The sequence below is a fragment of the Stenella coeruleoalba genome (assembly GCF_951394435.1).
Source record: "Stenella coeruleoalba genome assembly, chromosome: 16".
In the NCBI taxonomy this organism is placed as follows: domain Eukaryota; kingdom Metazoa; phylum Chordata; class Mammalia; order Artiodactyla; family Delphinidae; genus Stenella; species Stenella coeruleoalba.
Genome location: NC_137162.1, coordinates 24,493,666 through 24,519,565, shown reverse-complemented (window position 1 = coordinate 24,519,565; position 25,900 = coordinate 24,493,666). Strand labels below are relative to the sequence as shown.

Below are 25,900 nucleotides of genomic sequence, written 5' to 3'. Positions count from 1 at the left end.
ATCCCAAGCAGGCTGGTCGGCTTCTACCAGGCCTTTCTCCCAACAGTTTTGCAGGTAAAGCAGTCCACTTGGGTTTTCTTTCACTTTCCATTTGGAAAGGAGGTGAAGAGCCATCCTCAGCCAGGGGTGTCATCAGTCACTTGGGGGCGCTTTAGAAATAGAGCCTTACCTGGTTGCCGTGTAGGTTCAAGGTGGGGTCTGGGCATTTGACCTAGCTCTCCATGGGATTCTGATGACACCCGTGATTACAAACAAACCAGTGCTGGCTGGTTTGATTACAAACCACGTTCTCAACCCAGGCTGTGCTTTTTTTTTTTTTGGTCATGCATCATGGCCTGCAGGATCTTAGTTCCTGAACGAGGGATTGAACCCGTGCCCCCCTGCAGTGGAAGTGCAGAGTACTAACCACTGGACTGCCAGGCTGTGCTTTGACAAGGCAGAGAGAGGGGCTGGGGCTTTTGAGGAGGAGGGGCCCTCGTTCAACCTAACCGACCTTGTGGCTTCAGGCCAGGCCTGCTCACTTCACTTGTCAAGAGGTGCAGCAAAAGTCCTGGGGCATTTGGTATAGCAAGTGAGCAGATGCTGGGTCATGTCAAGCATCCTTGGGAAGGAAAGAGATCCCTCGGAGAAAGTTGTCCTTACTGGAAAGGCCTAAGTGACCTAAAGGTCTAGAACTCTTCTGTTTAAAAGACATTCTCTTTTCTTCAAGCCAAAAGCTTCACATTACTCCCAGGGCCCACATTCTTTGCACACATCAGCTCTGTGAAATAAGGTTTTGTGTTGGAATCCACCCTATATAGCCTGCTTTCAAAGGCCCTTTCTGGAACTCTGCAGGCTGCCTCAAAGATGGGCCAGAAATATTCTGTTTTGCTATTTTTTAAATTTCCTGAAAGCATAAGAATAAAAAGGGAGTGAAAGCGTCCGTGTGTCAATAGGAAATCTACCCCCTCCTCAGCTCTGCCCTGGGAAGCTCACAGATTTCCTGAAGTTAAAAACAAACACTGTGACCAGTTTCTACTCCTTGCAAGAATTTAATTCTTCCTTTAACATAAATAAGGCAGCATGAAACACCAAGAGTCCCGCTGCTCTCTGCTTCAGATGCAGCTTTGGTGCATAAAAGATCCCCATTTCCCCGCTGAGTTGTTGTCTCTGTATAAACAAGAAGCCGGAAGGTAAGTTCTCAGTGAATTTTCTCCTGGAAGCAAAGGGGAAGCTGACGGAGACTCAGGCTTGGTCTTGGCTTCTGGAGGCTGCTCCTTGGTTGCTGGGGTCTCCTCAAAGCACATCAGATGAGGATGGGAAAGGAAAGGCATGGGTGACAATAAATAAGGAAATTCCCCCAAACTGCAAATGGGGCTTTGGGGTTACTGTTGGAGACCATGTGGGCCTGGGGAGGGGCAGACCCAGGTGCTGCCCAGTCTAACCCCAACTCACATGGAAGGAAGCTTCCTACAGCTTCCTATGGGCTTCGATGCCCCATAACAGCTGAGCCTCCTACTGTGAATTAACCCTGTCAGGCAAACTGTCCGTCTTCTAGAACACTCTGAGGCTAGGTGAGAGCACTCCTGGGGTAGAGACAGGATCCTTTCTTCAGTTCATGGTGAGCCCAACACCCCTGAGGAATTGGGTACGTGTCTGGGAGGCACGGCCAGTTTCAACCATGGAAGGAGAGTGCTGGGGAAGGAGAACTCATTCTTGCTTCACCTTGGCCCTCTGCCAAGGTTACTGAGGCAATGCCAAGAGGGGAGCTCCCAAAGGGCAAGTGAAGCCATAATTGGAGGAGGGAGTGGCTTCCCAGTCCCTCTGAACCAGGCCTGGAGACTGAGGCCAGCTCTGACCGCCGGCTCTGGGGCCTGCCCAGGGGTCGCAGCCCAGCAGTGCCAAGGTGGCCTCTCTGAGGTCTGAGGGCTGTGCTTGTAGTCTGTCCTTACGTGTCCCAGTCAGCCAAGCCTCTGTCAGGCTCTTAGGGTGTTGGTCATCTGTGTGGCCAGGAAGGCCCATCCAGAAGGGAGGGCTCTGTGCAGTGAGGGAGCCCCACTGGAATGAACAGCCAAGGGGATTTGGGGGCCTGCATGTGGAGCTGGGTTTCCACAGCAATCTTGTTTCCAGGCACGCCCTGCTCTAGGATTGGAACCCTGCGGAAAACTCAGGGCCACAGCATCCCTCACCTCTCAGCTCTATGACCTTCTCTGAACTGGGCATCAGAGGCCAGACTGCAAACCAGACCCCAGGTAACAGGCTCTGCCCTTTGCCCCAGTGACCCTGTGCTCCTCTTTCTCTCTCATCGTCTATCTTCAGTGCCCCCCACCTCTCAACATACTAGTGGCCAGAGAGACCAGCTGTGGAGAGAATAACGAGGGTGAGGGGCCCACATACCATGCTTGTACCCAGCGTAGTATGTGGTACCCACAGGGTTCAGGACATAGCATCCCGGGAGAAGGGGCAGAGAAAAGGGGGTGCACCCTGAGTGAGATGTGTAGCTGAAACAACGGCCAGCTTAAACTTCTGTCTGCCACCAAGTACCCACTTCTGTGTAACAGAGACATTAGCCACCTGTGGCCTTGAATATCTCTAGGGCTTTTCTCTAAATAGTATAAAAATGGCAGCCACAGTGGGGACCCCGACTGTGCAGGCTGTGGATGGGACACTGCAAATTCCCACACTGGTGCCCACTGCTTGGCTGCAGATGCCTGGGGGCAAGGGTTACTGGAAATCAGGGTGCAAGGTCTTAACATGGGTCCCTGTTAGCATTCCTGTAGATCTTTTGTTGATATTCAAGTAATGACTGGACCTGGGATATAAAAAGAATCACACCCAAATCGATGTTTGCATTGTGTGTAACTCAGCATCCACAGAGTTCTATCATCATCTTGGCCATTGGTGGTGATCCAAAAGTAAGCTGCGAAGGATCAGTCCCCAAACCCAGACAACAGCTTCACCAGCAAGCCCCGACGGCATGAAAGCAAACCAGCTTCGGCTTGGAATTCTGTTTCCTCTGTGCTCTAGGGTCTGGCTCCCCCGGCAGGCTGAGCCACGGCGCCCTACAAAGCCTGTCGTTTTCCCGGGACCGGGCCTGCACATGCCCCCAGGGGTGTGGACATGTAGGATGCCTTGTGTCCTGGCCCTCTGGGTCGTGGATGCTCTACAAGATGACAGCTTTTGAGGGCAGGCTGCCATGGTCTGAGGGAATATGGAGGGAATACTCGCTAATGAGCGCTGGGGCATTCTTGAGCATCTCATAGAAGGAGTCCACTGTCTTCCGGTAGAGACTTCGCTGCAGGACGAAGGGCCGGAAGAGGTTGAGAGGCTCAGCCCTGCGTATGGCCTCAGGGAGCCCCATGGCCTCGGGCACCTTGCAATTGCCGATGAAAAAGTGATGGAGCTTCTTCTCCAGCAGGCTCTTCTCCAGGAAGCAGAGCAGCTCGTGCAGACGAGCATCGAGCTGCTCAGCCTTCCAGGCGGCTGGCCGCCGGGCAAGCAGGAGGTGTAGCAGGGCGGTCTTCAGGTGGTAGTTGCTGAGCCTGCTGGGGCCGGTCAGGCGGCTCTGTTTGGAGAGCAGGAAGGAGGCAATCTGCAAGCAGCTGAGGTGGCAGGCGCCCTCGGGCAGCGCCTTCGAGGTCATCCTAAGGAAGTGGCGCTCATAGACAGCGAAGGACAGGAGCCAATCTGTGCTGGATGGTGGGGTCCCCCCACAGGGCTCCCTGGTAAGATGGGAGACCAAGTACAGGTCGGAGTCATCATACTGGATCACAGGAATCAGGTTGAAGGGCATGAACTTCCCCGAGCGGAACCTGATCTTGAGGGACCCTGGGGTGTCCAGCTGGCCAAAGGCCAGGTCGAACTCGTACTTGTGGTTGATGCGGTGCCAGGCTCTGGTGAGGGCCGTCTGGAACCACTTCAGGACTCGCATCGTGTCCAGGTATGGGGAGTCTCCGACGCACAGCGGGTCTTTCGCCTCACTGCCTGGCCGCACCACATTGTTCTTGCCGTGGAGGAGACACAGCATATCTTCCCCGAGTTTGGTCTTGCCGCAGATACAGCCCAGTGTCTCGTCATCGGCCCGGACCACCTTGATCTGGCCGTAGCCCTGGCGATCCAAGGGCACCGAGCGGCTGGAGCACCAGAGCTCTGGGTGGAAGCGGTAGGGCTCCGGCGGCATGAAGGGCACAAAGAGGTCGCACAGCAGCGGCTTGTTCACCTGCCAGTTCTCATACATGCTGTCCACGCCGATGAAGTCCTCCACCTCCATGTCCGTGTCCCGGCTGCAAAGGCTCCTCAGGGCTTCCAGCAAATCATCCACGAAGCCTTCCACAAACTCCCGGGTGCGGGGGGCGTCGGCCGGGGCCCCCCGGATGCAGCGTTCATAAAAGTGGTCGAGCGTGGCCTTGCTGGGCAGGGTGAGACCCCGGAGGGGGGCGCCCTCCAGGCCGGGCAGCTCGTCCTCGTCGGCACCCAGGCACTCGGGCGAGGGCGCGTCCTGGTGGTCCTGCCGCCACACCTCGATCACCAGGAAGAGGATCATGCAGAGGGTGCTCCACAGGTCCCAGGCGGCGCGGCTCTCGTTCTGCTGCTGGCCCTCCTCCGCTAAGCGCTCCAGCGCCTCCTTCTCGGCCTCCTTCTCGGCCGCCAGCCGCGCCACCTCCTCCTCCAGGCGCAGCTGCTCCAGCTGCAGCTTCTCCTGGTGCGCCTGCATCTGGCGGATGATCTCCTCCTCGTTCTCGGGGACCGTGGCGTTCTCTCGTGGGAACAGCAGCGGGTGGTTGATGATGGCCGTCACCACCACCAGGCACACCCGGAAGAGCCCCAGCGCCATGGCTGCAGCTTTCCTGGGAACAGGGAGAGAGAGGCCGACGGTCACACTGGGCTCCCCTCGGTGCCGCTTCTTCCCTCGTGGTTCCCTCCCACTAACCTCCGCCCCGCCGAGCTGGTGGACGGACGCCTTACGGTTCTTCCCCGTCCCCACGCCCAGCCTAGCCTCAGGAACAAGAACCCCGAAGTCGCACAGCAGCGATCCTGGCTACGCAACCGCAGTGGTGGACCTGTTTCGGTCCGCCCAGACAGCCCTCTTTCTGGCAGCAGCTCCCCACTTTCCCTGGGAACCAAACCTTTTCTACTCCCAGTCCTTATGGTCTGGGTGGGGATGAACCCACCCCCTGCTCAAGGGCTGAGCATGTAACCCAGGCCCACGGCTACTTCATGGTCCTCCTCACCAGCCACAGTGGTTGTTTCAGGGTGAGCTTATGACCCTATGCTGGCCACTGGGAGACAGAGGTAGGATTTGTTGGGACCGGTGGGGAGAAAGACTCACCCTGATGCCTAGGGTTGCTGAGGGAACAGGAGTACACCTGCTGGTGGCTCTCTGGCTGCCTCAAAGAGGGGATGAGAAAGATGCCAACATGGAGGAAAGCATATGCCCTGGACCCAGCTGTGCCTGAAGCCATTACCTCTGGACTTCGTAGTCATATAAATCAATAGATTCTCTCTCTTTTTTTTTTTTTTTGGTAGCACCACGTGGCTTGTGGGATCTCGGTTCCCCAACCAGGGATTGAACCTGAGCCGTGGCACTGAAAGCCCACCAGGTCGGTCACCAGAGAACTCCCGATACATTCCCTTTTTATTTAAGTCAGCTTGAGTTGTTTTCCAACACTTGAAACCAAAATAGTCCTGTATAAGACATCCCCCCCCCCCCCCGCACCCAGTGAATGCCTTCCAGTGAATGCTTGTTTCCGCAGTACAGTATAGCCTAGTGGTTAAGAACAGGAGGGTTGGGTTCCAAAGCCAGCCCTGTCACTCACTGGGTAGCTGTGTGACCTTGGGCATGTTAACTCACCCCTCTGAGCCCCAGTTTCCTTACTGTACAAAAGGAAAGCCAGAGCACCCAGAGGGTCATCGTGTTGATGGATGTGTTGATCCATGCAAACTGCCTACACAGCACAGTGAATGGTGCACAGCATACGTTCATTGAACAGTAAGTGAAGCAGTCTTGAGCCCTTATCTTTCCCCACTGTAAACCTCTCCTTCTGATCTGGAAGGCTCCACCCCAAATTCAGATATTGATCTCCTGGCTACTCCTGGGTCTTCTCCCAGAACAGTCTAGGAGACAACCAGAGTGACTGAATCATTGGCTTTCCTCTCGCGAGTCATCTGAACTTTAAATTTGACTTCTTAATTGTGAAAGGAAACACACCATTCCTCCAGGATAAATGGATTTTAGCTCTCAGGTGACTTCTGGGGAAGGACTAACCTCTTACAACACAGTACTTGCTATTCAGACTGCAGCTGCAGCATCTTCTGGGAGTTGGTTGGAAGTGCAGAATCTCGGGGCTTCCCTGGTGGCACAGCGGTTAAGAATCTGCCTGCCAGTGCAGGGGACACGGGTTCAAGCCCTAGTCCGGGAAGATCCCACATGCCGCGGAGCAACTAAGCCCGTGCGCCACAACTACTGAGCCTGCGCTCTACAGTCTGTGTGCCACAACCACTGAGGCCGCATGCCACAACTACTGAAGCCCGTGTGCCTAGAGCCCGTGCTCCGCAACAAGAGAAGCCACCGCAATGAGAAACCCACGCGCCGCAACAAAGAGTAGTCCCTGCTCGCCACAACTAGAGAAAGCCAGCGCGTAGCAACAAAGACCCAACGCAGCCAAAATAGACAGATAAATAAATAAATTTATTAAAAAAAAGAAGTGCAGAATCTCTGCCCCACCCCAGACCTATTGAACCAGAATCTGCATTTTAATACCATCCACATTAAAGTCTGAGAAGCAGACTCACATGGTAAGTCTTATATTATACCCTCTTCTCCCTGGCTGGAATCTTGGGAAGTAACAACTGGCCTTTTCCACATTTGCCCCACTTGCTTCCTGCCGGGGACCTCAGCTAGGAGAGCAAATGGCCAAAGGAGGTCATTGTTGGAGAACCAAGAGCCCACCCCCCCAATATATGCCAATACACCCCATTCCCTGACCTTGAATTTGCACCCTGAAAGCCACCTGTTCTGGTTCTTACCCTAATGGTGCCAAGAGGCAGGTATCTGTCATTAGGTAAGAGGACCTCTGTGGGTTCTACCCAGCAGTGCCAGGATGTACTGGTTTGGCCAGAAAGTTTGTTCAGGTTTTTCCAACGTTACGGAAAAACCCGAACGAACTCTCTGGCCAACCCAGTAGATGTTGCCACACTTGGGTAAAGCCGGCTGCTCAGATGTGATCCCACCCTGTCAGTGAGAACCAAAAGGCTTGGCAGGGAGGAGGGAGGTCCAGCAGCAGCAGAGTTCAGTGTGCAGACACATTCAGGCCTCTGAGGTGAACTCTGAAGCCCTTATGTATTTCTACTAGAGGAGGAAATGGAGGACAGGAGAAAGTGGAGGAAGTCTCAGGGTGGAAGGGAGGTGGGGTGAGGAAAAAGAACGGGGGCAGCCAGCCAGCTTCTCTTCCCCAAGACAAGAAGCGGCTTGCTGGATAATTGAAGAAACAGGTCAGCCCCAGATTCTACATTAGACAAATATCAGTGGACAGTTTGGCCAGGGTGGTCCAAGATAAAACTGTAAGGCCGGCTGATAAACGTGGATCAGAGTTTTAGGATAAAGGTATGGAGTACTAATAGTAGAATACTAGGCAGCAGCCAGTTAGGAGATAATTTGGGGGTTTTGAGGCCCTTCCGGGCCTCTGTACTATAGGCAGCCACATTTGGGCACAGCGGGCCCTGACAAGTCACAGCAAAAGTCTTTGGCAGCACCTGATTCCAGAGGTCAGTTTCCACGCCAGCTCAGGGTAGGATGCTACCAGCCGGGAAGGGGTGCCGTCACCACGTCCTGTGACTGGGAAGTCCCCCTCCTCTCTACCCAACAGCTTCCACAGGGCTACCTGTATATGTCCTCATGTCTGCTGGAAGATGATGGGCTGTACTGGGGCAGGCAAGGTTCAAAACTCCTAACCAACTGGAGCAACTGACACAGTGCATGAGGGGCTAAGAGGATGGACTCTGGAGGAGACGGACCGACTTAGCACCCAGCATGTGTACCTACTGGATATGTGACCTTGGACAAATCATTCAACTTCTCAGAACCTCAGTCTCATCATCTGTAAAATGGGAATAATTATACCTGCTGTTGTAAAGGAGATAATGCATAGAAAGCACTCAGCAAAATGCTTGCCCCTGAGCAAGTTTTCTTATAAAAGGGTAGCTGTGATGGGATGGGAATAGCAGATGAACTTGCCTGCAGGGGTTTGCGATGCAGTGGGCCACAGAGATGCCCCTACAAGGGACTCGGGCAGGAAGCAGGCAGCCACAGGAACACTGCAACAGCAGGGTTACCAACAAGACTCAACAGGAGCACAAGGGAAACAGGAAGGAGCCCAGGCTGTAGAAGCAGACAGGCCTAGGTTTGAACCGCGACCGCTCCTTGCTGAGGGGTCTTGGGTGAGTCACTTGGCTTCCCTGGGGCTCCACTGCTGTACCTGTGAGATGGCGCTAACAGCAGGCCCTCCTTCATAGGAAGGGGAGGCTAAGCGAGACCATCCAGCTCAGGTGCTGAGCACAGTGCCCGGCATAGGGTCAGCACCTTACAATACCAGCTCCTTCCCCCTTGGCGTCCATGGGCCTATTTTCTCACCTGTCAAGCACACCAGCCCTGCCCAACTCCCATGGGCCTGGAGGAACACATGCTCAAAAGTGCTCTGAAAGCACAAAATGTTCCCCTGGGACCGCTGTTCCTTGGCACGCCACTCCTTCCACCCTGCCCCCAAGCAAATGGGGAGAAGCCTTCGGAGCCTTGGGTCCTCCTGGAGGTGGAGTTCTCTCTGACTCACTCCCAGCTTAAACCGCCTCCACCCTCCCATGGATGGGATGGGATCCCAGCTGTCATTTTGCTCCTGGTACCCTCTGTGCAGGCTGGCTCTGCCTGCGGCACCTAAGTGATGGTGAACAGGGCAGCGGCTGCTCAGTGCCCACGATGTGGGGCTGGGTTAGAAGCCTCCACTACTTCCCCTCCCCAAACCAAGTCACAAGAACCCTGCCCTAGGGGCTGCGGGGGTCAGAAGAATGAGGGGAGAGAATCTGGACGTTTGGACTTTTGGAGACCACAGGGACAGGACAGTAGCTGAGAGCCTCTCACAAAACCGTGGATAGATGCATGCACGCGTACACACGCACACACACACGCACACACACTACTCACCAAAGGGCCCCTTTCCCCCAATTTCAAGTATGTCCACCTCTGCCTTGGCCCAAAGCTCTCACCTCTACAAGGCTGCCCCATGCATGCAGTCTGAGACATCCAGTTGGGTTTGGCTTTGAAAACAAACCTGGGCCACTTGGAGGGCTTTTGTTGGTCTGCTTGGCCGGAAGCAGGCAGGAAACCTTCTGAGTTCCTCTCCACCCCTGCCCCGGCCCACAGAGTGTAGTGGCCCATGCAAGTCACGGCTAAACTTAGCCTGGCAAAGGGCCAGGGTCACAGGGCTGCAGGTGGTGGGCCCAGACCAATGGGTTACTCAGGCCCTTACTCTGAGCTTGGCCGGAAGCCTCAGACCCTGGGGGAGAAATCCAAGATGGCCCCTCCCTTCCATGGGTCCCTGATTCCCACGGCCCCCAGACCTCCATAGCACACCCACCACAGTTTAATCCAATAAATGCCACTGAGAGCTGGCTAACAGTGGGACTTCTCTGGCGGTTCAGTGGTTAAGACCCTGCGCTCTCAGTGCAGAGGGCACAGGTTCCATCCCCGGTCAGGGAACTAAAATCCCACATGCCACACAGCGCGGCCGGAAAAAAAAAAAAAAAAGTTGGCTAATAGTGATACACTAACGTTTATCAAGCCCTCACTAGGATGTGCTGGGCACTGCACACAGCGAGCCCTGTAACCTTCTAGGTGGTGGGTGTCACTCCTGTTTCACAGTTGGGTTAACCATAACCCAGAAGTAATTTTCTAGCCCCACAACTAGAAAAGGCAAAGCTGGGCTGAGAAAGCCTACTCTGACTGCCTCCGCCAAAGCCCAAGTTCTGTCCACTGTGTTATGTCTACAGAGCACCTACAGTGTGCAAGGAACACGCTGGGTGCCACAGGGCCCACGAAGATGAGCGTGCCATGATCCTCAGCAGTAGAAACGCCACAATCCACATGGGAGGCAGACGGCCACCAAGTACCCTCACAGGACAGAATGAGCAATAGGCTGCAACATCGCAGAGAGTTTCATGGCCGTTCTTTTGGGGACCCTCCTTGTCTGTAGACCTTCCCTGTGCCCATCTGCTTGGCTCCACATCCATGCCCCTTCCTTCCAGACAATTCTTACAACAAACTGAGACCAGTAGGAGCCTGTGTCCAGCCCCACAACGTGTTCATCAACACCCCTCTGCCCTGTCACCCACCAGCCCCCTCCCGGGGCTGGCTGACCGTGGCCTCAGCAGCGGAGGCGCCCTTCCCAGCAGCCCGGCAGCCCCCCTGGGACAGTAGTTCTCCAAATGTGGTCGCGGTTCAGCATCACCAATATCACCTGGGGACTTGTTAGACGAGCAAATTTTCAGGTGCCCTCCCAGACCTGCTGATCAGAAATTCCAGGGGCGGGGCCAGCACCTCCAGGTGGTTCTAATGCCCACTCCAGCTTGCAAAACACCCCTTCCCACACCAGGCAGGCCTCCAGGGAGGAGGGGGGTGGGGCTCCAGTGATGCTGCAGCCCAGATCCTGGAGCTCGCCAAGGGTTTGCCCCATGCCCAGACTGTCAGATGCAATTAGCTCTGCTAATTACCACAGCTAAAGTAGCTCAGGCCCTGGCGTCATCTTCAGAGCCGAAAGGAGAGGTGATGTGTCCTTACGAAATGGAGTAAGGAGGTGCGCTGATGGCAGGGGAGGCACTTGTAGCCCAGGCCCCGTTGGGTGACTTGAGTCCCTTTCTCATTGCTTAGGTTCTGGGCCTCCTGAGAAAGAAGGGGCTAAGGGAGACCCAAACCGTTGATAAGTTTGGGCTGAACCCCTCCCGTGTGCTTGGCCTTGTGCTGGAGTTTCACAGTCCTGGCTAATGACATACATGTTGTTTGGGGGAAATAAATCCACAAATTTAAGAAAGTCAGAGTTTACAGTGGTACTAATCTAAGCCCCATTTTACCGAGGCGAAACGAGGAGACACACTTGACTGAGAGATGGGTGAAGGTGGAAGTGGTCCAGGCAGGCTGGACATCACGCTGTAGACCCTCACAGACAGGAGAGGTTTAGTGAAAGGTGATGATGTTTTCATGAACAGCTGATAGGAAGCTAATTACTCTGCGTGTGTTTTGTCATTTAATTTTCAGAACACCAGTTAGGTAGTTGCAACACCCCTACCTTGTGAAGAGACTGATGGTCAGGGAGGTGCACTGGGTGGCCTCTAAGATTCCCTGGACTGCAGTTTGAGACGGAGTCTGCCCCCCGCTCTGTTCCACCTCCATCCCCCAGGGGCTGATGGGAAACTGAGTGAGCCCTGCCACCTCCCTGGCATCACTGTCAGTGGCAACCACCAAAATCATCAGGTTGACTGTCCCCCAAGTCTCCCAGGCCTTGGAGACACAGGACTGTAAGAAAAGAGAGATTGAGGGGACTTCCTGGAGGTCCAGGGGTTAAGACTCCGCGCTTCCAACGCAGGGGGCGTGGTTTCCATCCCTGGTTGGGGAACTAAGATCCCACATGCCACGCAGACAAAAAAAAAAAAAAAAAAAAAAAGAAGAAGGAAAAGAAAAGAGAGGTTGACTGCAGAGCACAGAGTTTGACCCTGAGTCTTGGTTTGGAGTGTGGGCCCCAGGAGCAGTTCGTCTGAGCCCTGGTGAGGCGCCCCTCCTGTGGTCCCGCCTGTCCCATCCCCGATTCCACACTTCTCTCTGGCAGAGCCCAGGCCGCGTGCTGGAGTCTGACCAGCTTTCCTGCTGTTGAACAACACCCGCCGTTCAGGCCCAGCTCAGGGACCCCTCCTCCAGGGGACCTGCCCTTCTCCAAACTCCTGCGGGTCAGGTCGCCTTCCTGCTCTTTACTGCGTTGGTTTACCCATGGGTCCCTGCCTTCCCACCCACGGTGCCAGCAGGGGCCCCCTCTAGGCACCAGGCATGAGGCTGGACACCTGCAGGCGCCCAGTGTGTCAGTGGGAGTTGGCTTATCCCATACTTGGGAGGAGACGGCCGGCTGTGCGAGTGATGGGTCTCCACACACTCCTTCCTCGTAGCCTCAGGGCCAGGGGACAGACAGGCTCGGCACAGACGGTTCCAGAAGGGAACCTCTGCAGCCACTGTCTGCCACCCTTACAGGATGGGGCTTCCCTGCTGGAGAGGAGAGAGGCCCAGCAGGGGCAAGGCCAGAGAGCCACTGTCTTCATCTGCATCCCACACAGTGATGGGGGAGGCAGTTTAGGGGGGTGGGAGCGGGACGGCCTCAGGCGTGGGCAGAGAGGGAGGGGCGGGCAAGGAGAGGAAGTGAGGAAGGAGGAAGGAAGGGGACCAACAAAAATTAATTGAGCAAGTGGGTAGAAAGGGTGTGGTTCTGGGCTCCCAGGGCCTCCTCTTCTCAGTGCCTTTGCAGTGACCTCCTCCACCACCTTCCACCCCTCCCACTGGGCAGGACCTCTGTCATGGCCTCCAGCCTGTGTCACCTTCCTGGGACCTGCCACCCTCAGGGCCACTGGGCTCCTTCCCTTATCTCCTTTCCCCTTCCTGGGGGCAGGAGTGGTGGTGGGAGACATGCCTGGAGTAGGGGCGTGGAGAGGGGACACTTCCCCACCACAGATGAGCTTGGCTGCCGACTCCAGACAACTGGGCCGAACAGCCCTTCTCTAGGGGGAGCTACCGTACTGCGGTTCTATGCACCCAAAATGGCATAATCTTTTTTGTTTCCCCCAAGAGAAGCCAGAAATCTGGATTTTATCAAAAATCCCAAGTTTACAATGTCTTCTACTCTTTCAAAAATTCTTTAAAACTCATGTGAGCCAAATAAAATATGTCAGTGGGCCACCCAGAGCCTGCTGCCCCTCACCCGCCTCCTCTCCCTGCCCACTGCTGCCCCCCACTCCCCACCAAGCATCCCTCAAGGCGGCCCGTGACCCCAGGGCTCACCTCACTCTTCCCCCTCATACCACCACCTGCTAGCACCCCTGCATCCAGGACTCCCCAAAATACCCCCCTGGCTTGACTTTTCACCCCAAGTCCAGGGCTGACTCTAACCCAGTGTCTCCCAGTCGGCCCTGGCAGCCACCCTCAGAATAATCCTAACCAGCCTGTGCTAGGGGCTTATACGTGCCTTCCCCACAGCCTCTCTAGGGACTAGAAGGAAAGAGAGAGACTGTGTGGCCTAATGGGTGTGCATCAAGGCCTGTGGTCCCTACTGAGAGCTGGACCCCCACCAGTCCTCCCTAACCTGGGGAAACCCCAAGGGTCAAGACTGGGCCCTGATGGAGGTTGGGGAGCAGGGCAGAATGAGGGGGAGAGCAGAGACCCCGCCCCCATGCCAGAGAGGTGGACCTACTGATGGGTCCGTGGGAAAGTGCACACTGCGAGGAGAGTGGCCTTTCCACTGACATGAGCTCTGCTGTCGCCGCACGTGGCCACACTGGCCAGACTCACAGAGGATACCCAGTCTTACCCGCCAAAGTGTGAAGTTTCCTCGAGGCCCACTCTCGGAAGAGGGAGGCGTTTCCAAAAAAGTCACCAGGATGCCAAACCCATCCTCTGGACTGGGGTCATGCAGCCAGCCAGCCCAGGTGCAGGAAGGACAGTGGGCTGGACTCCAGCCACGTGGGTGGGAGAGCCCACATCCTTCCTGTTTCCACTCCTCCATCATAGCCCATGCATGTCCCTTGGTGGGCAAGGGATGGAAAAGGCAGGAAGCAATCAATCTCCCAGGAAGGACAGGGCATCCTTCCTCCAAGCCATGCTGCCTGACTTCCCCACAGCAGAGGCCCTGACCCACAGGGAGTCATGGAAAATCACAGCATCTTAGGACAGACAGACAGACTGCAGCCTGGGGTCTCAGAGGCTAAGGGATGACAAGGAGGCCTGCAGGTCACAGAGATAAGGAAAGGCTCCCCTGGCAGCCCTGAGTCAGGGCCCACACCTCCCCCGCCCCATCCATATTCCCCAGGGCTCCTCTGGCAGTCACTGCAGTGGGTTGAATGGCAGCCCTCAAAAAGACAAGTCCACGTGCTAATACCTGGACCCTGCGGATGGGACTTTATTTGGAAGAAGGATCTTTACGGATGTAGTTAAATGAAGGCTCTTGAGATGAGACAGTTCTGGATTACCCTAAATTCAAAGACAAGTGTCCTTATAAAGAGACAGAAAAGGAGAGAACAGACAAAGAGGAGAAGGTGATGGAAGACAGAGGCAGAGGATGGAGTGATACTCCACAGCCCAGGAAGGTCTGGAGCCACAAGAAGCTGGGACAGGCAAGAGAGGATTCTTCCTTAGAGCGTTTGGAGGGAGTGTGGTCCTTCGAGTACCCTGATTTCAGACTTTTGGCCTCCCGAGCTATGAGATAGTACATTCCTGTTGTTTTAAGCCACCGCGTTTATGGTCTTTGGTTATGGCAGCCCCAGGAGGCCAATGCAGTCTCAAAGCACAATGCACCCCCCTCCCCTCCCAGTTTGGCCACTGACATTCCCATTTCTGCTGGGCACCTCCAACCTCCCCAGCTGCCGCAGCCATCGCTGTGCACCAAAGCCTGGGGCTTCCACACCAATGGGACTCTCCCTTCTGGCCTGGTGTGGTCCTTTGGAATCAGCTCCTCTAAGCTCTCCCTAATTCCCAGACACCCCAGGTAGCCCTGGCCCTGGAGGTCTCCCTGCCCCACTTCAGGGAGTTCTTGTGTCCATGAGACACAGGCCTGAGCTTTAGTTCAGTCTGATGTTCAGGGCCTGGTCTCAACCAGCCTCAGGGGACCTCTCAGGTCACTCCCCTCCTGCCCAGGCCGCTTCAGATTATCTACTGTCTTCTGAACACCTCCTAGACTTACTTTCCCACCATTCCCTGCAATGTCCACGCCTAACCCTACCCAATGGTCCTCACAGCCAGCCCATTTCAGAAACTGCTTCCAAGATTCTTCCAGATCCCTCCTGAGGGATCCCTTCTGAGACAAATCCTTTCTTGAAAGGGACAGAAGAACAAGGGGAGGGAGATGGCCTATTTATTAAGCCCCTCCGAGTGCAGGCTGGTGTCTGGTGCCTCGTGTAGATGGTGTCTCCATAGATGCGCCCCTAGCAGGGACCCAACAAACACTTGCTCCTCAAGCATTTATTCTTAGCTCATTTCACCTGTGCAGCAGCCCCATATCCCAGGCAGGAGCCCAAGGCGATGAGAGGTTGAGCAATTGCTCAAGGTCACACATGTAGGAAGAGAGCCCAGGAGAGCCAGACACCATGCCAGGCCCAAGGCTCCAGACCCTGCTGTCTGCCCGGTGGACCCCAGGCTATTCTTTCATCACAGCAAGCTGCTTGCCAGAGATCTGGTCTTATCCCACTGCCTTCCTTGGTTGGGCTCCTCTTGGGTCAAGGTGGGCCTGTTTGCCTTGACGCTCTCCAGAGCGCCTGGCAGAGACCAAATGCAGGGCTGCCTGCTTAGTGTGCTAAGGACAGGGCGGGCGACCTTGGGGACCCACCAGCTCACACACTGCACGTGGGAGACACCCGCTTTCTAAAGATGGCCTCTATAAACGCCTCCATTCTTAGGAAGGATGCATTTCCTACAGCAAGCGTGCACCCAAGGGCCTCCCTTGACCCCCAATTCCCTCATCAGGTTTCTAGACCTGAAATCACAGGGTGCGTTTTAACAATACGAGCACAGTGCTAACCATTTCCCACAGCGAAGCAGCCCTCACGACTGTCAGACGTTGGCGTGGCTTGAACTAGTATTTCTTGTAAGTTCCCCTCTGCCCATGGGCCCCATGTCACTCACGAGAGCGGCCGCCCAGAGGGAAGAGGCACACCCACCTCAGGGCAGCCAGGCCAGGGCTCCCAAACTTGTCCGCTGTCTCGCCCTTCACCCTGCGTTTTCTACACCCCAGGCCTCCAAGCACAGCAGCAAACACTCAGGACAAACCCCACTTTTGCTACGGGTCAGGGAGGGCAGTCTGCAGCGGGGGGCGGGGGACGCAGGCTCCCGACGACGCCGCCAGCAAACTCGGCAAACTCGCGGGCTTAGGGGAGGGGACTTAGGGGGTGGAGCAGGAAGCCGAGAGTAAATACGAAGGACAACAAAGGGAAGACAGGGCCCTCGCTCGGCCACCCGCTCAGAGCTCAGCTGCGGATGCATGGGATCAAATAGCCTGTCAGTGCCCAGCAGCCCCCTTCCCTGTGAGCCCTGGATGGGAACAAAGAGAGCCCAGCTCAGGAAAACACCCCGGCGTCTCCGGCATGGGCGTGGGGGATGGGCCCCGGGGGCTTTTCTGTGGCCACAGAACAGCCGGGTCCCCCACTCCCTCCCTCCCCACCCAGCGCCTCTTACTCCTGTTACTCACGTGCCGGCTTAGAGGGATGCTGGCCCCTACACGGTGAAGTCCCAGGCTGCGTTCCCACCCTGGTCCCTGAGGCTTGGGTGTACCTGACACAATGCCTGGGCCCCAGCTGGGCTGGGAGAGGGGGAGAGAGATGGGGAAGAAGGGAAGTGCTCTGGGCCTCCTGCACACACACACACACACACACACACACACACACACGCACACGAGTCATGCTCTGTGACTGCAAAGATCTAAAGACCCCTTTCATCTTAATAAAGGGGAACAGCAAGAGACACAAAGGCAAGTGGGAGGCCAACACAGCTGTAAAAAACTTAAGAGTTGTGTTTGGCCTCTTGGCTGTGCTCTCTGCTGCAGGGACCTGGGCTGAAAACAAAGCAGGCAGTCGGCCTGTCCTCCCTCACCAGAGCTGCATCGGTTGTCAGAGCAAACCAGTTCTCTTCCACCAGGGGAAGCTGGGGGCCTAGGCTGTAAGGCCAGGAACTGTTAGAAAAATGACCCCCAGAATCATCTATGAACACAGTCACCCGCCCTGTGAATTACACAAAACAACGACCTACAACCACATGGTTTTCCAGCCACAGGGATGGAGTGATGATGAGGTTGTGAGGATGCCCATGCTCTGTCCTGGCTTCTGCTCGAGGCTGCACATGGCACACAGTAGGTGTCCCAGAACCAACACACAGGTCAGGCTGGTGTAGGGTGCAAGCAGCCACCGATACTGCTGAGTTCACCTGGACATATTATACTCCCCTCCCAAGGCCGCCCAGAATGAAATAGCTCAAAGCTCTTCAGCCCAGAAGAGCCTAACACTTCGTAGAGGCTTAGCAGCAAAGGGGCCAAACTCTGGAATCAGAGGCCCAGAATTGAATCCTGGTTCTCCCACTTGCTGTGACAATAGCACCTACTTCATGGCATGGCAGTCACATGGTCGTGCTCTGGAAAGGACATTGTTATTGCCATTGGTATTGGTGACAAGGCCAGGTCTCCGTTTTGATTTGTTAAATCCTGCCGGGTGCATCTTAGGACTCCTCTGGGCAGAGGAGGGTGGCCTGTATCCCTGCAGCAACTCCAGAAGCCTGGGGACAGGGTGAAGTTGTCTCCTCTACCTCCCCGTTTTCTTCTAAAGGCCCCCAGGGGCTGCCACAGAGGGAGAGCAGGAAGTTTGGCACCTGGGAAGTTCACAGCTCCCTCCTGCCCATCTGGCAGCGACACTGAAAGCTCCTCTACTGCACGTAGAAGGAGAAACCAGTGTTGGTCTCTGCTGGCTGGCATTAAAGGTGCAGGCGCTCCATGGATGCTTGCTTGCTGAATGAATGAATGAAGTCAGGACTGGGAAAAGAACCTCACTGCCTTTACTCCCAGGAGCAGGAATTTGAGATGGGAATGGAGCAGGGCAACCTGGATGAAGTAACTTCTAAGTTTTTTTTCTGGGAGGCACCCTGCCGTTAGAAAAGCAAAGCAAAGCACTAACAGTGGTAAATGACTCGGGAAATGTGAGCAAAAACCCAGACACACCCCTGGAGACAGACCACAGCCGCTTTAGCTCTGGACAGCCTTCAGCTAATTGCAGGCTGACTGATTCATCACCAGCGCTGACCATGATAATGACCCAGGAATGAACTCTGCCACAAGTTATCTGACCCCCAGCTGCGTCTCTCCTTGACACCCACATCCTCGCTTGAGACCCTTGTAGAAATGGACGATAAATGGAGGATGACAGGGTTTGATGCAAAGCAGGTGAGAGAAGAAGCAGAGGAGCAACCCTTGGTAGAGTGACGATCAACTCCCCCTTTCTGGAGAATACCAGACGAGCCGCATGGCCCTGACACCCAGGGGAAGGTTTAGTAAATAGCAACCAATGCACTACATTTATTGAGATTTAAACATTGTGCAAAATGCTTTACATTGCTATATCATCCTCACAATAAACCTCTGAAGGAGTCACTATCCTCATAAGGAAACTGAGGCACAGAGAGGGGAGGCCATCCACTCAACATCACAGAGCCAGGATCTGAACCCAGGACTGCCCAACTTTCAAGCCTCCGATCTTCCCATGACACCATGTTGCTCAGTGACCCGTGAAACATCAGTCATGCACCTGTGGGCTTTCCTTCCCTGCACTGTTTAGGGAAAAGCAGGTGACAATTTAGGTGAAATATGGGCATGAAGCAGGGAGTCAGACTTAATGAACCTATGATGTTCCTTCCACCCAGAGATTCTGGGAGTGTGGCCTGGGATATTGGAGATGGCTTTTCCTGGGGAAGCCTCCTCTGCAATGGATTAGGAAAAAGGAGTGAGGTCTCTTCTAACCCTGGGTGGTGGGTTTGGGGGTGAGGCATCAGGAGGAAGAGGCATGGATGCATGGGGGCCTCCTGGGTCCCACACGGGGGTGGGACCCAGGCACCCCCACTCTCTTCCCCTCCAGCCCAGGCATGCCTGCCTCCTCAGTGACTCTGAAACAAAGTCTCAGCAAACAAAGGACCTTTTCATGAACTCCAGGCAGGTCCCCTGACTGCTACTAAGAAGGCTATTGAAACAGGTTCCCAGGAGAACAGTTAGGAGCACGTGGCTTTGCACCAACCAGCAGGGCCAAAATGATAACGCCCTCCCTTTGGTTTGATGCAGGTTGGTAGGAGACTCTCCTGAATCTGCTGCAGGAAAATAACCTGGAGGGAGAAAGTCCAGTTGGGCTTCAAGCAGAGCCCCTCCTCCTGGGCAGCAGAGTGCCCCACTGTGTTATTCACCTGGAAGTGAGCCAGTTAAACGTTGTGGGCTTTGAATTTTTTTCTTGGGACTTCCATCAGAGGATCTCAAAGTGCTCTGAATATGACCTGGTACTGGCCATTACTGTCCCCATTAAACAGACAGGGAAACTGAGCCCTGTCTGTCAATATCACAGAGCAGGAGGGGTCCTGGGGTTGGTGGTCTGCCTGTTGTCTTCTCACCTTTGACACTCAGACTTTGTGGGATTCTGTCCTTAGGCAGGACACTGTGAAAACGGCTGTCCTCTCTAACACCACTCACCAAATCTCTGGTACATCTCAGACACCCTCAAATTCCTGCATAAACTGCTGGGGAGGAAGGGATTCCACAGTTCTCATTTAGCCCACCTAGAATCCCATAGGGAATGCCAGAGCTGGGTGAGAGGTGAACTCTGAGACTTTACTTCTATTTCCAGCTGGTACCTATGCCTGGGGCAGTGGATTCCGGACATTCCTCCTCTGAGTGCATTTGATCCGCAAGCTCTGAGGCCACAGGAGCCCCAGCAAGGGCCCTGGCACATCGTAGGTGCACAATAAGTACATACTCGCTCCATCAATGAATGAAGGTTCTCTCTTAAGTCAGCCCCCACAGGAAGGACGTGGGCAGCCTTGTTTCTCACTTTCCTTTGGGGGAGCGGGGGTTGGTGAAGAAGGGAAAGCACTTCTCTGATCTCCCCATCACTGCTCTGGCCCGCTCTTGCCCTACACCCTTCACGGATTGATTCAGGCTGTAGAAGGGAGACCCAGAGCCATGGAAGCCACCAGAAGCCCCTTAGGAGTCATGCTTTTGCCCCAGTTGCAGTTCAGAGAACTAAACAAGATAGCATGCTGACAGCGGTGCTGTGCTCCCTCGGGGCAAATCCAAGGCCTTCCACCAACTGGCTCATAGCCCAGACCTGTGGCCTGCAGCCCCGCCCTCTTCCCCTGGCCCATCCTCTAAGAAACATACCTGTGGATGTAATGCCTTCTGAGCTCCTTCCCTCATCAACGTGCCTTACAGTTGGGTGGTTCCTGTTCCCCCCCCCCCCCGGCCTGACTTAAGGTGGAGGTGTTGCCTTGGGCAACAGCGACATCACCTGTGTGGTGTTCCATTCTGCTGACGTCATGGCTGACGTCATGGGGTAGGCCATGTGGGTGGAGGGGGATGCGCTATCTACAGGAAAACGTCACAGGTCCCAAACTGCTCGGGAGGATCCTATACACCTCTCGGGCACAACCAACTGATGCTCTTCTTGTCCCAGAAAACGTTCTCCTCTTTCTCTCCCCTCTGGATGCCTGTTTAGGCCGTGCCTCAAACCTGACTTTCCCTCTTCAAGTGTCAGTCAAAAGGTCGGGATGGGCAGCATTATCCTCAGCTCTGAATGAACCCCACGCAAGGGCACCAACGATCTCCTTCTCACCATCTGGGATAATCTGGGTCCCTGTGGCCTTGCCGTTTGCCCAGACGTCCGAGGAAGGAGCAGTGGCACTAATGGGGGGAGTGAGGGTCCCAATCTGGCAGAGAATGTAGATCCTCCATTGACCTCTACTGTCTTTAAAAGCTCATACTAGCCAGATACTGGTCTGTACCAGGCACTGTGCTCAGTGTTTCATAAGCAGGCCCTATGAGGGGTTATCCACATTTTATCCGTGACAGAGCTGAGGCTTGGAGTAGTCAACACACTTGCCCAACTGCTGAGAACGCCCAACTCCTGAGCAGTGGAGCCAGGACTGAACCCAAGCCTTCCCTACTCCAAAGCCCATGTGAGTCCTACCTCCTTGGCTCTGCGGCACCTGGAGGCTGTGGCTTTCTAAAGATGAGCCATGAGGGGGCCTGGACAGAGACCAAGGAGAGCCCTTTAAATCCAGAGAGGCCAGCCGGGCAGGCCAGGTGGCTAAGGCAGCCAAAGCAAAGCACTCAGGACTGCTTCACCACGCCCACGCCCACACGGGGGCTGCAGTAAGTGGCCAGCCCTGGAGCATCCGTGTTGACTGGGGACCATGTTTCTTTGCTCTGCTTGACTTCCTGTTGACCCATCCAGGTCACCTGACCACCCCCTTGATTTGAAATGTGTGCAGCATTTGCCCCTGTGGCCTGAACCTACAACCCTGAAATTTTATAGTAGTTATTTAACTTATGCAAAAGCAACTCAGTGTAGTCGGGAGCTAATGCTTAGAAAGCACTAAATGAAATAAGTAAATAAAATAAAAACTGCTAAATTATGAAAGAGGACAGGGAGAAATCCTACCGGTACACTGCCTTTGAGGGACTGGCCAAGGAGATACACATAGCATACAGGAGTGCTAGTCTACCTGACAGGTATCTCTCCACTGGTGAGGGAACCACAGAAGTGAACAGAGCCCATGCTATTGGACCATCACTCCCCCTGCCCTCTCCCTCCCCTGATCTGAATCCAGCTTTGCCAAGCAGAAGCTGCCTTCTGATCTTTGGTTTCCCATGTGCCTTGCCCAGGACGCAAGAAGCAGGTATCACTCAGGCTGCACGATAGTCACAAAGTCTCCTTGCAAGTTAATACACTAGCAATTTTATTTGTACACTCACTTTGGGGAGCTCTCTTGAGATGACTCAGCAGCCCAAGTCCAAACCGTTCTGAAAACTGTGGAGATGGGGTTTCTAGAGGGCGCAGCTAAGAGCCAGATTCTGGGACAGGTGACATGACTGCAGGTAAACACCACCCTTCTGGGAAATCAGCTAGGCACCAGCCGACCCTTTCCAGGAGACATCGTGACTTTCCCATTAGTTGAGAAGGCTATTTTGTTTAAAATATAGACAGTACGTAGTAAAACCCTCTGTTGCACCTAATTAAGTGCTGAAATGTATAGTGTGAAAAATAAATGACCATATATATGGAGCTGTGAAATGGAGTTTTGGAAAGTCTTCCTGGACGAGCCTGGGAAGGGCATTTGCACGTGAACGGTACTGGACAGGGGTGGGGCCTGTGGGGCTTGGAAGTGTCAGGACAGCGTGTTCAGATACTTCTCCCATCGTCCACTCCGACAGGCGTTCTCTGCCTAGCTCAGGGGACCTGCGTGGTGCCTTTCCTCTGCACCACACCCAGGCAGCACTTACTCATCACCCTCATGCCAGGCCCCAAACTGGATTTGCGACCTCATACTGCCTAGCGATTAAGAAGGAAAGCCATCTGAGGCTTGGGCCAGGCCACTCCATCAGCCCCCGAGGCCAGGCCTGCCTCTTTCTTTCCTTTCTTTTGGCTGCCAGGGGAGTTTTACAGGTCTTTTTCCATCTGAGCTGAGAGCAGGTACTACTTCCTTTGACAAAGAAAAAGAGCAACCGCCCTTCTCTCTTTTTCATGAGGGCCCCCCAACCAAACTAGCTTTTGAAGCTTAACCTGCTTCTTGCTCCATGAATGCTCAGTGACTGGAACATTCTGAATACTTTACTTCTCTGTGCCTTAGTTTCCTTGACTATAAAATGGGGATACCAATACCTATGTCACTGGGCTACTGAGAAGATTAAATGAGTTAAGACAGACAAAGTGGTTTTGGAAAAAAAAAAGCCTGGCAAATGTTAAGCCCTCACTAATTGTTGGTTATCAGGGCTGCTGTGTACAGTTGTATGGGTGGTACATTGCTCAAGAACACCCGGCTGCGGGGTGGTGAGGATGAACCCAGCTCGCGTGCTGCTTGCCCAGCTATGTGCCTTGGCTCTGTGCACCCAGATGAGGCCCCTTTTTCTAAATGGCACCAGGGTGCCATCCTCTTGCCAAGAGGAAGCACCTTATTCTAATTCATGCAAAGGATGGAGCAGGCTTGCAGCAGCCTTGGAGGTTATTATCAGCTCTCGGCACTCTCACAGCTATGTCCCCCTCCGCAGCAAGACAAGATTAGCCCCAGCCACAAGTACGGTTCTGCTCCTCAGGTGCCCAGCACACCTGGAGCACTTGCCCCTCCCTTAGGATGCTCGGGGGGGGGGGTAAAGCCTTCCCCAGGATCCCCCAGGGGCTGCCCTCCTATTGAGGGGACTCTGCACCCCAAACATGGAGCCACAGCGTCTTGGACTCTGAAGGCACCTTCTTCGTAATTGTTGATGGCCACCTGTCTGCTGACAGTGATGGCAGCGCTTTACCTACTGAGGAGCTCTAGTTGTCGGCAAGTTCCCCCTTACTTCTAAGTAAATAAGATCTGCCTCCTGCTTCTCCCACCCAGTGAGTCTCTGAGGCCAGAAAGAGCAAGTCTCCTCTTCTCAAGGGACAATGTTGGAGATTCCTGAAGGCCAGAGCCCAGTCCCCCTAGGCTTCTCAAACCTGGGGGAAATATTGCCAGTTCATTCCCTTCTCCCTCACAAGAAGCACCTTCCAGACCCTCCATGGCATTCCATCCTCTCTCCTGCGGACAAGTGACAACAGGGCTGTGCACTCCAGACCCCCACCCAGATGTGCACCCTTTCCCTCAGTCAGAATCCCCCATCTTCTTTCTCTTTATTGACCCCAGGGGGTCCAAGAAGGAAAAAATACAAAACCAGGTTCCTCCCAGATGATACCTTCTCAGGTGGGCAATTTTGCCAGAGGTCTCTACCAGAAGTTCCTCCCCTTTCTTGCCCTCAGATAAAAAATTCACCCACACACCCTCATCTTCGTTTCCCTCATGGGCACTGCAGGAGCCAGGAGGCGTTCTTGGTAAGGTGACAACTTCTGGGCTGACGGCATGAGGATAAAAGTTCAGATCCTTTGCCACCCGAAAGCTGGAGCTTGAAACTGCTGCATCTTTGAAGATTGCGGAGCTAGAGGATGGCGCTTGGACAAAAGCCTTTCCAGTGGAGAGTAAGTCTAACCACTTTATGGTACCCACAGTGGAAAATATGAGGGAGGATGGCCGAGAGCAGCACACACAGGGAATTAGCGAACAATGAAAGCCACTTAGGCACGTAGGCTGGAATGAGGATTCAAATGCACAGCCTATTGCGTTATTAATAAGAGATGAACGGCAGCTATTCTACCTGTCTACCAGGCCATTGTCCAGGCTGACTTGGACCTGTGACTGCATCCAGCACAGATGTACTTTACCTGGCAGCCTCTCCGGGGTAGAACTGGTTTGTAAAAGGGAAGGGCCCTGGGTCAAACCCAAAAGAGGAACAAAGAAAAAAAGAACAGGACTCTGAAACCGATTTAGATCCAAAAGGATAGGGTCCAGGATCTGCCAGTGGCTGGTACTCTTCTAGTTTTTTTGAGGGGGGGGGAAGGGAGGGAGGGGTGGTGCTCAAGCCAGTCAGAGGAGCAAAAGGCAAAGCGTGGTCCCTGAGAGGTTCAGTAAAATATTTTCCCTTCCTGGGAGGCAGCATTTTTGTTTTTAAAGAGAAAGAGCATTTTGAATGGGAAGCCCAGCCCTGGGGAGTCTGAGTCCCTCCACCCGGCAGCCAGGAAGTTGGAAACTCTGGGAAGGGGTCTGGGGATGCTATCAGAGGTCAGGTGGCAGACTAGCTGCAGCACCAAGAGAAAGTTCTGCACGGCGTGGGGTCTCTTCCACTAATAGGCCCGAAAGAGGAAGCGGCGGGGGCTTTAATCGGCTCCAGCAACCTCATAGCTTCACTACGTTAAACCGAGAAAAAACAGGCTTCACACCTACTCTTCCAGGAAGGGAAGGAAGGAGGGAAGGGAGCGAAGGAGCAGGACGACTCGACCACTCTTTCAGCTCTAGCACTCTGCTCGCAAGGTCGAAAGTAACGGATCTTCGGGGCGGTAGACACAGCAACTTGGTCCCGCTTCCGGCACCGCGGCTCGGTGCGCGCGAAGGAGGAGCTGCCAGCCGCGCGGGGCTGCAACGAAGCGCCCACTGGGGTCTCCGCGGCCCGGGAGAGGCCCGAGCGGAGAGGCTGGGACGCAGGACCCCGCGCGGCGCGAGGAGGGAGAGGACAGCATCCCCTCTTTTGCTCGTAACCGGGTTCCCCAAGTCAGCCCAGACCTGGGAGGGCCGGGCGGGAACGCCGCTCCAATCCTCCTCCATCTCCGGCGCAGCTCCGCCTGGTCCCTCTTCTTCCTTCCAGCACTCGAGATGCCCGGGGAAGACGCAGAGCCTCGCGGCCGCGGGCCCAGTACTTACGTTCAGCTTTGGTCCCCGCTCTCCGGCTCCGGAGAGACCGCGCGAGACCCGGCTGCGTTCGCGGGTCCCGGGAGCCCCGAATCCGCTGTCTGGCGGCGGCTGCGGCTGAGCGTCCGGCCCGGTAATTAGAGGGACGGGGACGGCGATACCCCGGCCGGCTCCCGCCTTCTGGCCCCCATCAACAGGCTCTAAAGGGCTTCAGACTTACTCATTTCCTGGATGTCAAAGAAACTTTTCCTCCTTATAAGAACAAAACACCCGCCTCTACTCCCGACCGCGGAGGCTCCTTAAGGTGGACCATGAGGGTTAGGAGGGGCTGGACCCAGGGTCCGCCGCAGAGGTCTGCCCATCGACCACCCCAGAAACTGCAGAGGGGACAGCAGAACTGGAGGGTGATCGGGCGAGACGGAATCTGGCTACTGGAGTAATCTAGGGCGAATGGACAGGGAGTCGGGGGAAGGCGCCCTTAAAATTCGTTCTGGGCCGGCGGAAAGGAAGGGGTTAAGTTCCAGCACGCCTACAAGCGTTTTCCGCGGCGCGTTTTACAAGCTGTGGAATTCCAGGGGCCACCTATTTTGTTCTCTGGAGGGAAATATAAATCGAGACACAACGCCGGCCCTTTTCTCT

General features: G+C 54.8%; 1 protein-coding gene across 2 annotated transcripts; it reads right to left on the bottom strand.

Annotated features, from left to right (window-relative positions):
* Positions 1 to 411: 411 nt before the first annotated feature.
* ITPRIP (inositol 1,4,5-trisphosphate receptor interacting protein) lies at positions 412 to 25,900 on the bottom strand. 2 transcript variants are annotated; one of them, XM_079899554.1, is made up of 2 exons: positions 25,274 to 25,900; positions 412 to 4,826 (listed from the first exon to the last, which is right to left on the bottom strand). In XM_079899554.1, exon 2 carries the CDS (start codon positions 4,811 to 4,813, stop codon positions 3,143 to 3,145), a length of 1,671 nt encoding a protein of 556 aa, XP_079755680.1. In that variant the 5' UTR covers positions 4,814 to 4,826; positions 25,274 to 25,900; the 3' UTR covers positions 412 to 3,142. The 2 variants fall into 2 exon arrangements, with proteins under 2 accessions (XP_079755680.1, XP_079755681.1); XM_079899555.1 differs by lacking the exon at positions 25,274 to 25,900 and adding an exon at positions 5,106 to 5,894.

Excerpts from the sequence above, each read along its gene's own strand:
- ITPRIP (XM_079899554.1), bottom strand. The coding sequence starts at position 4,813 with ATGGCGCTGGGGCTCTTCCGGGTGTGCCTGGTGGTGGTGACGGCCATC.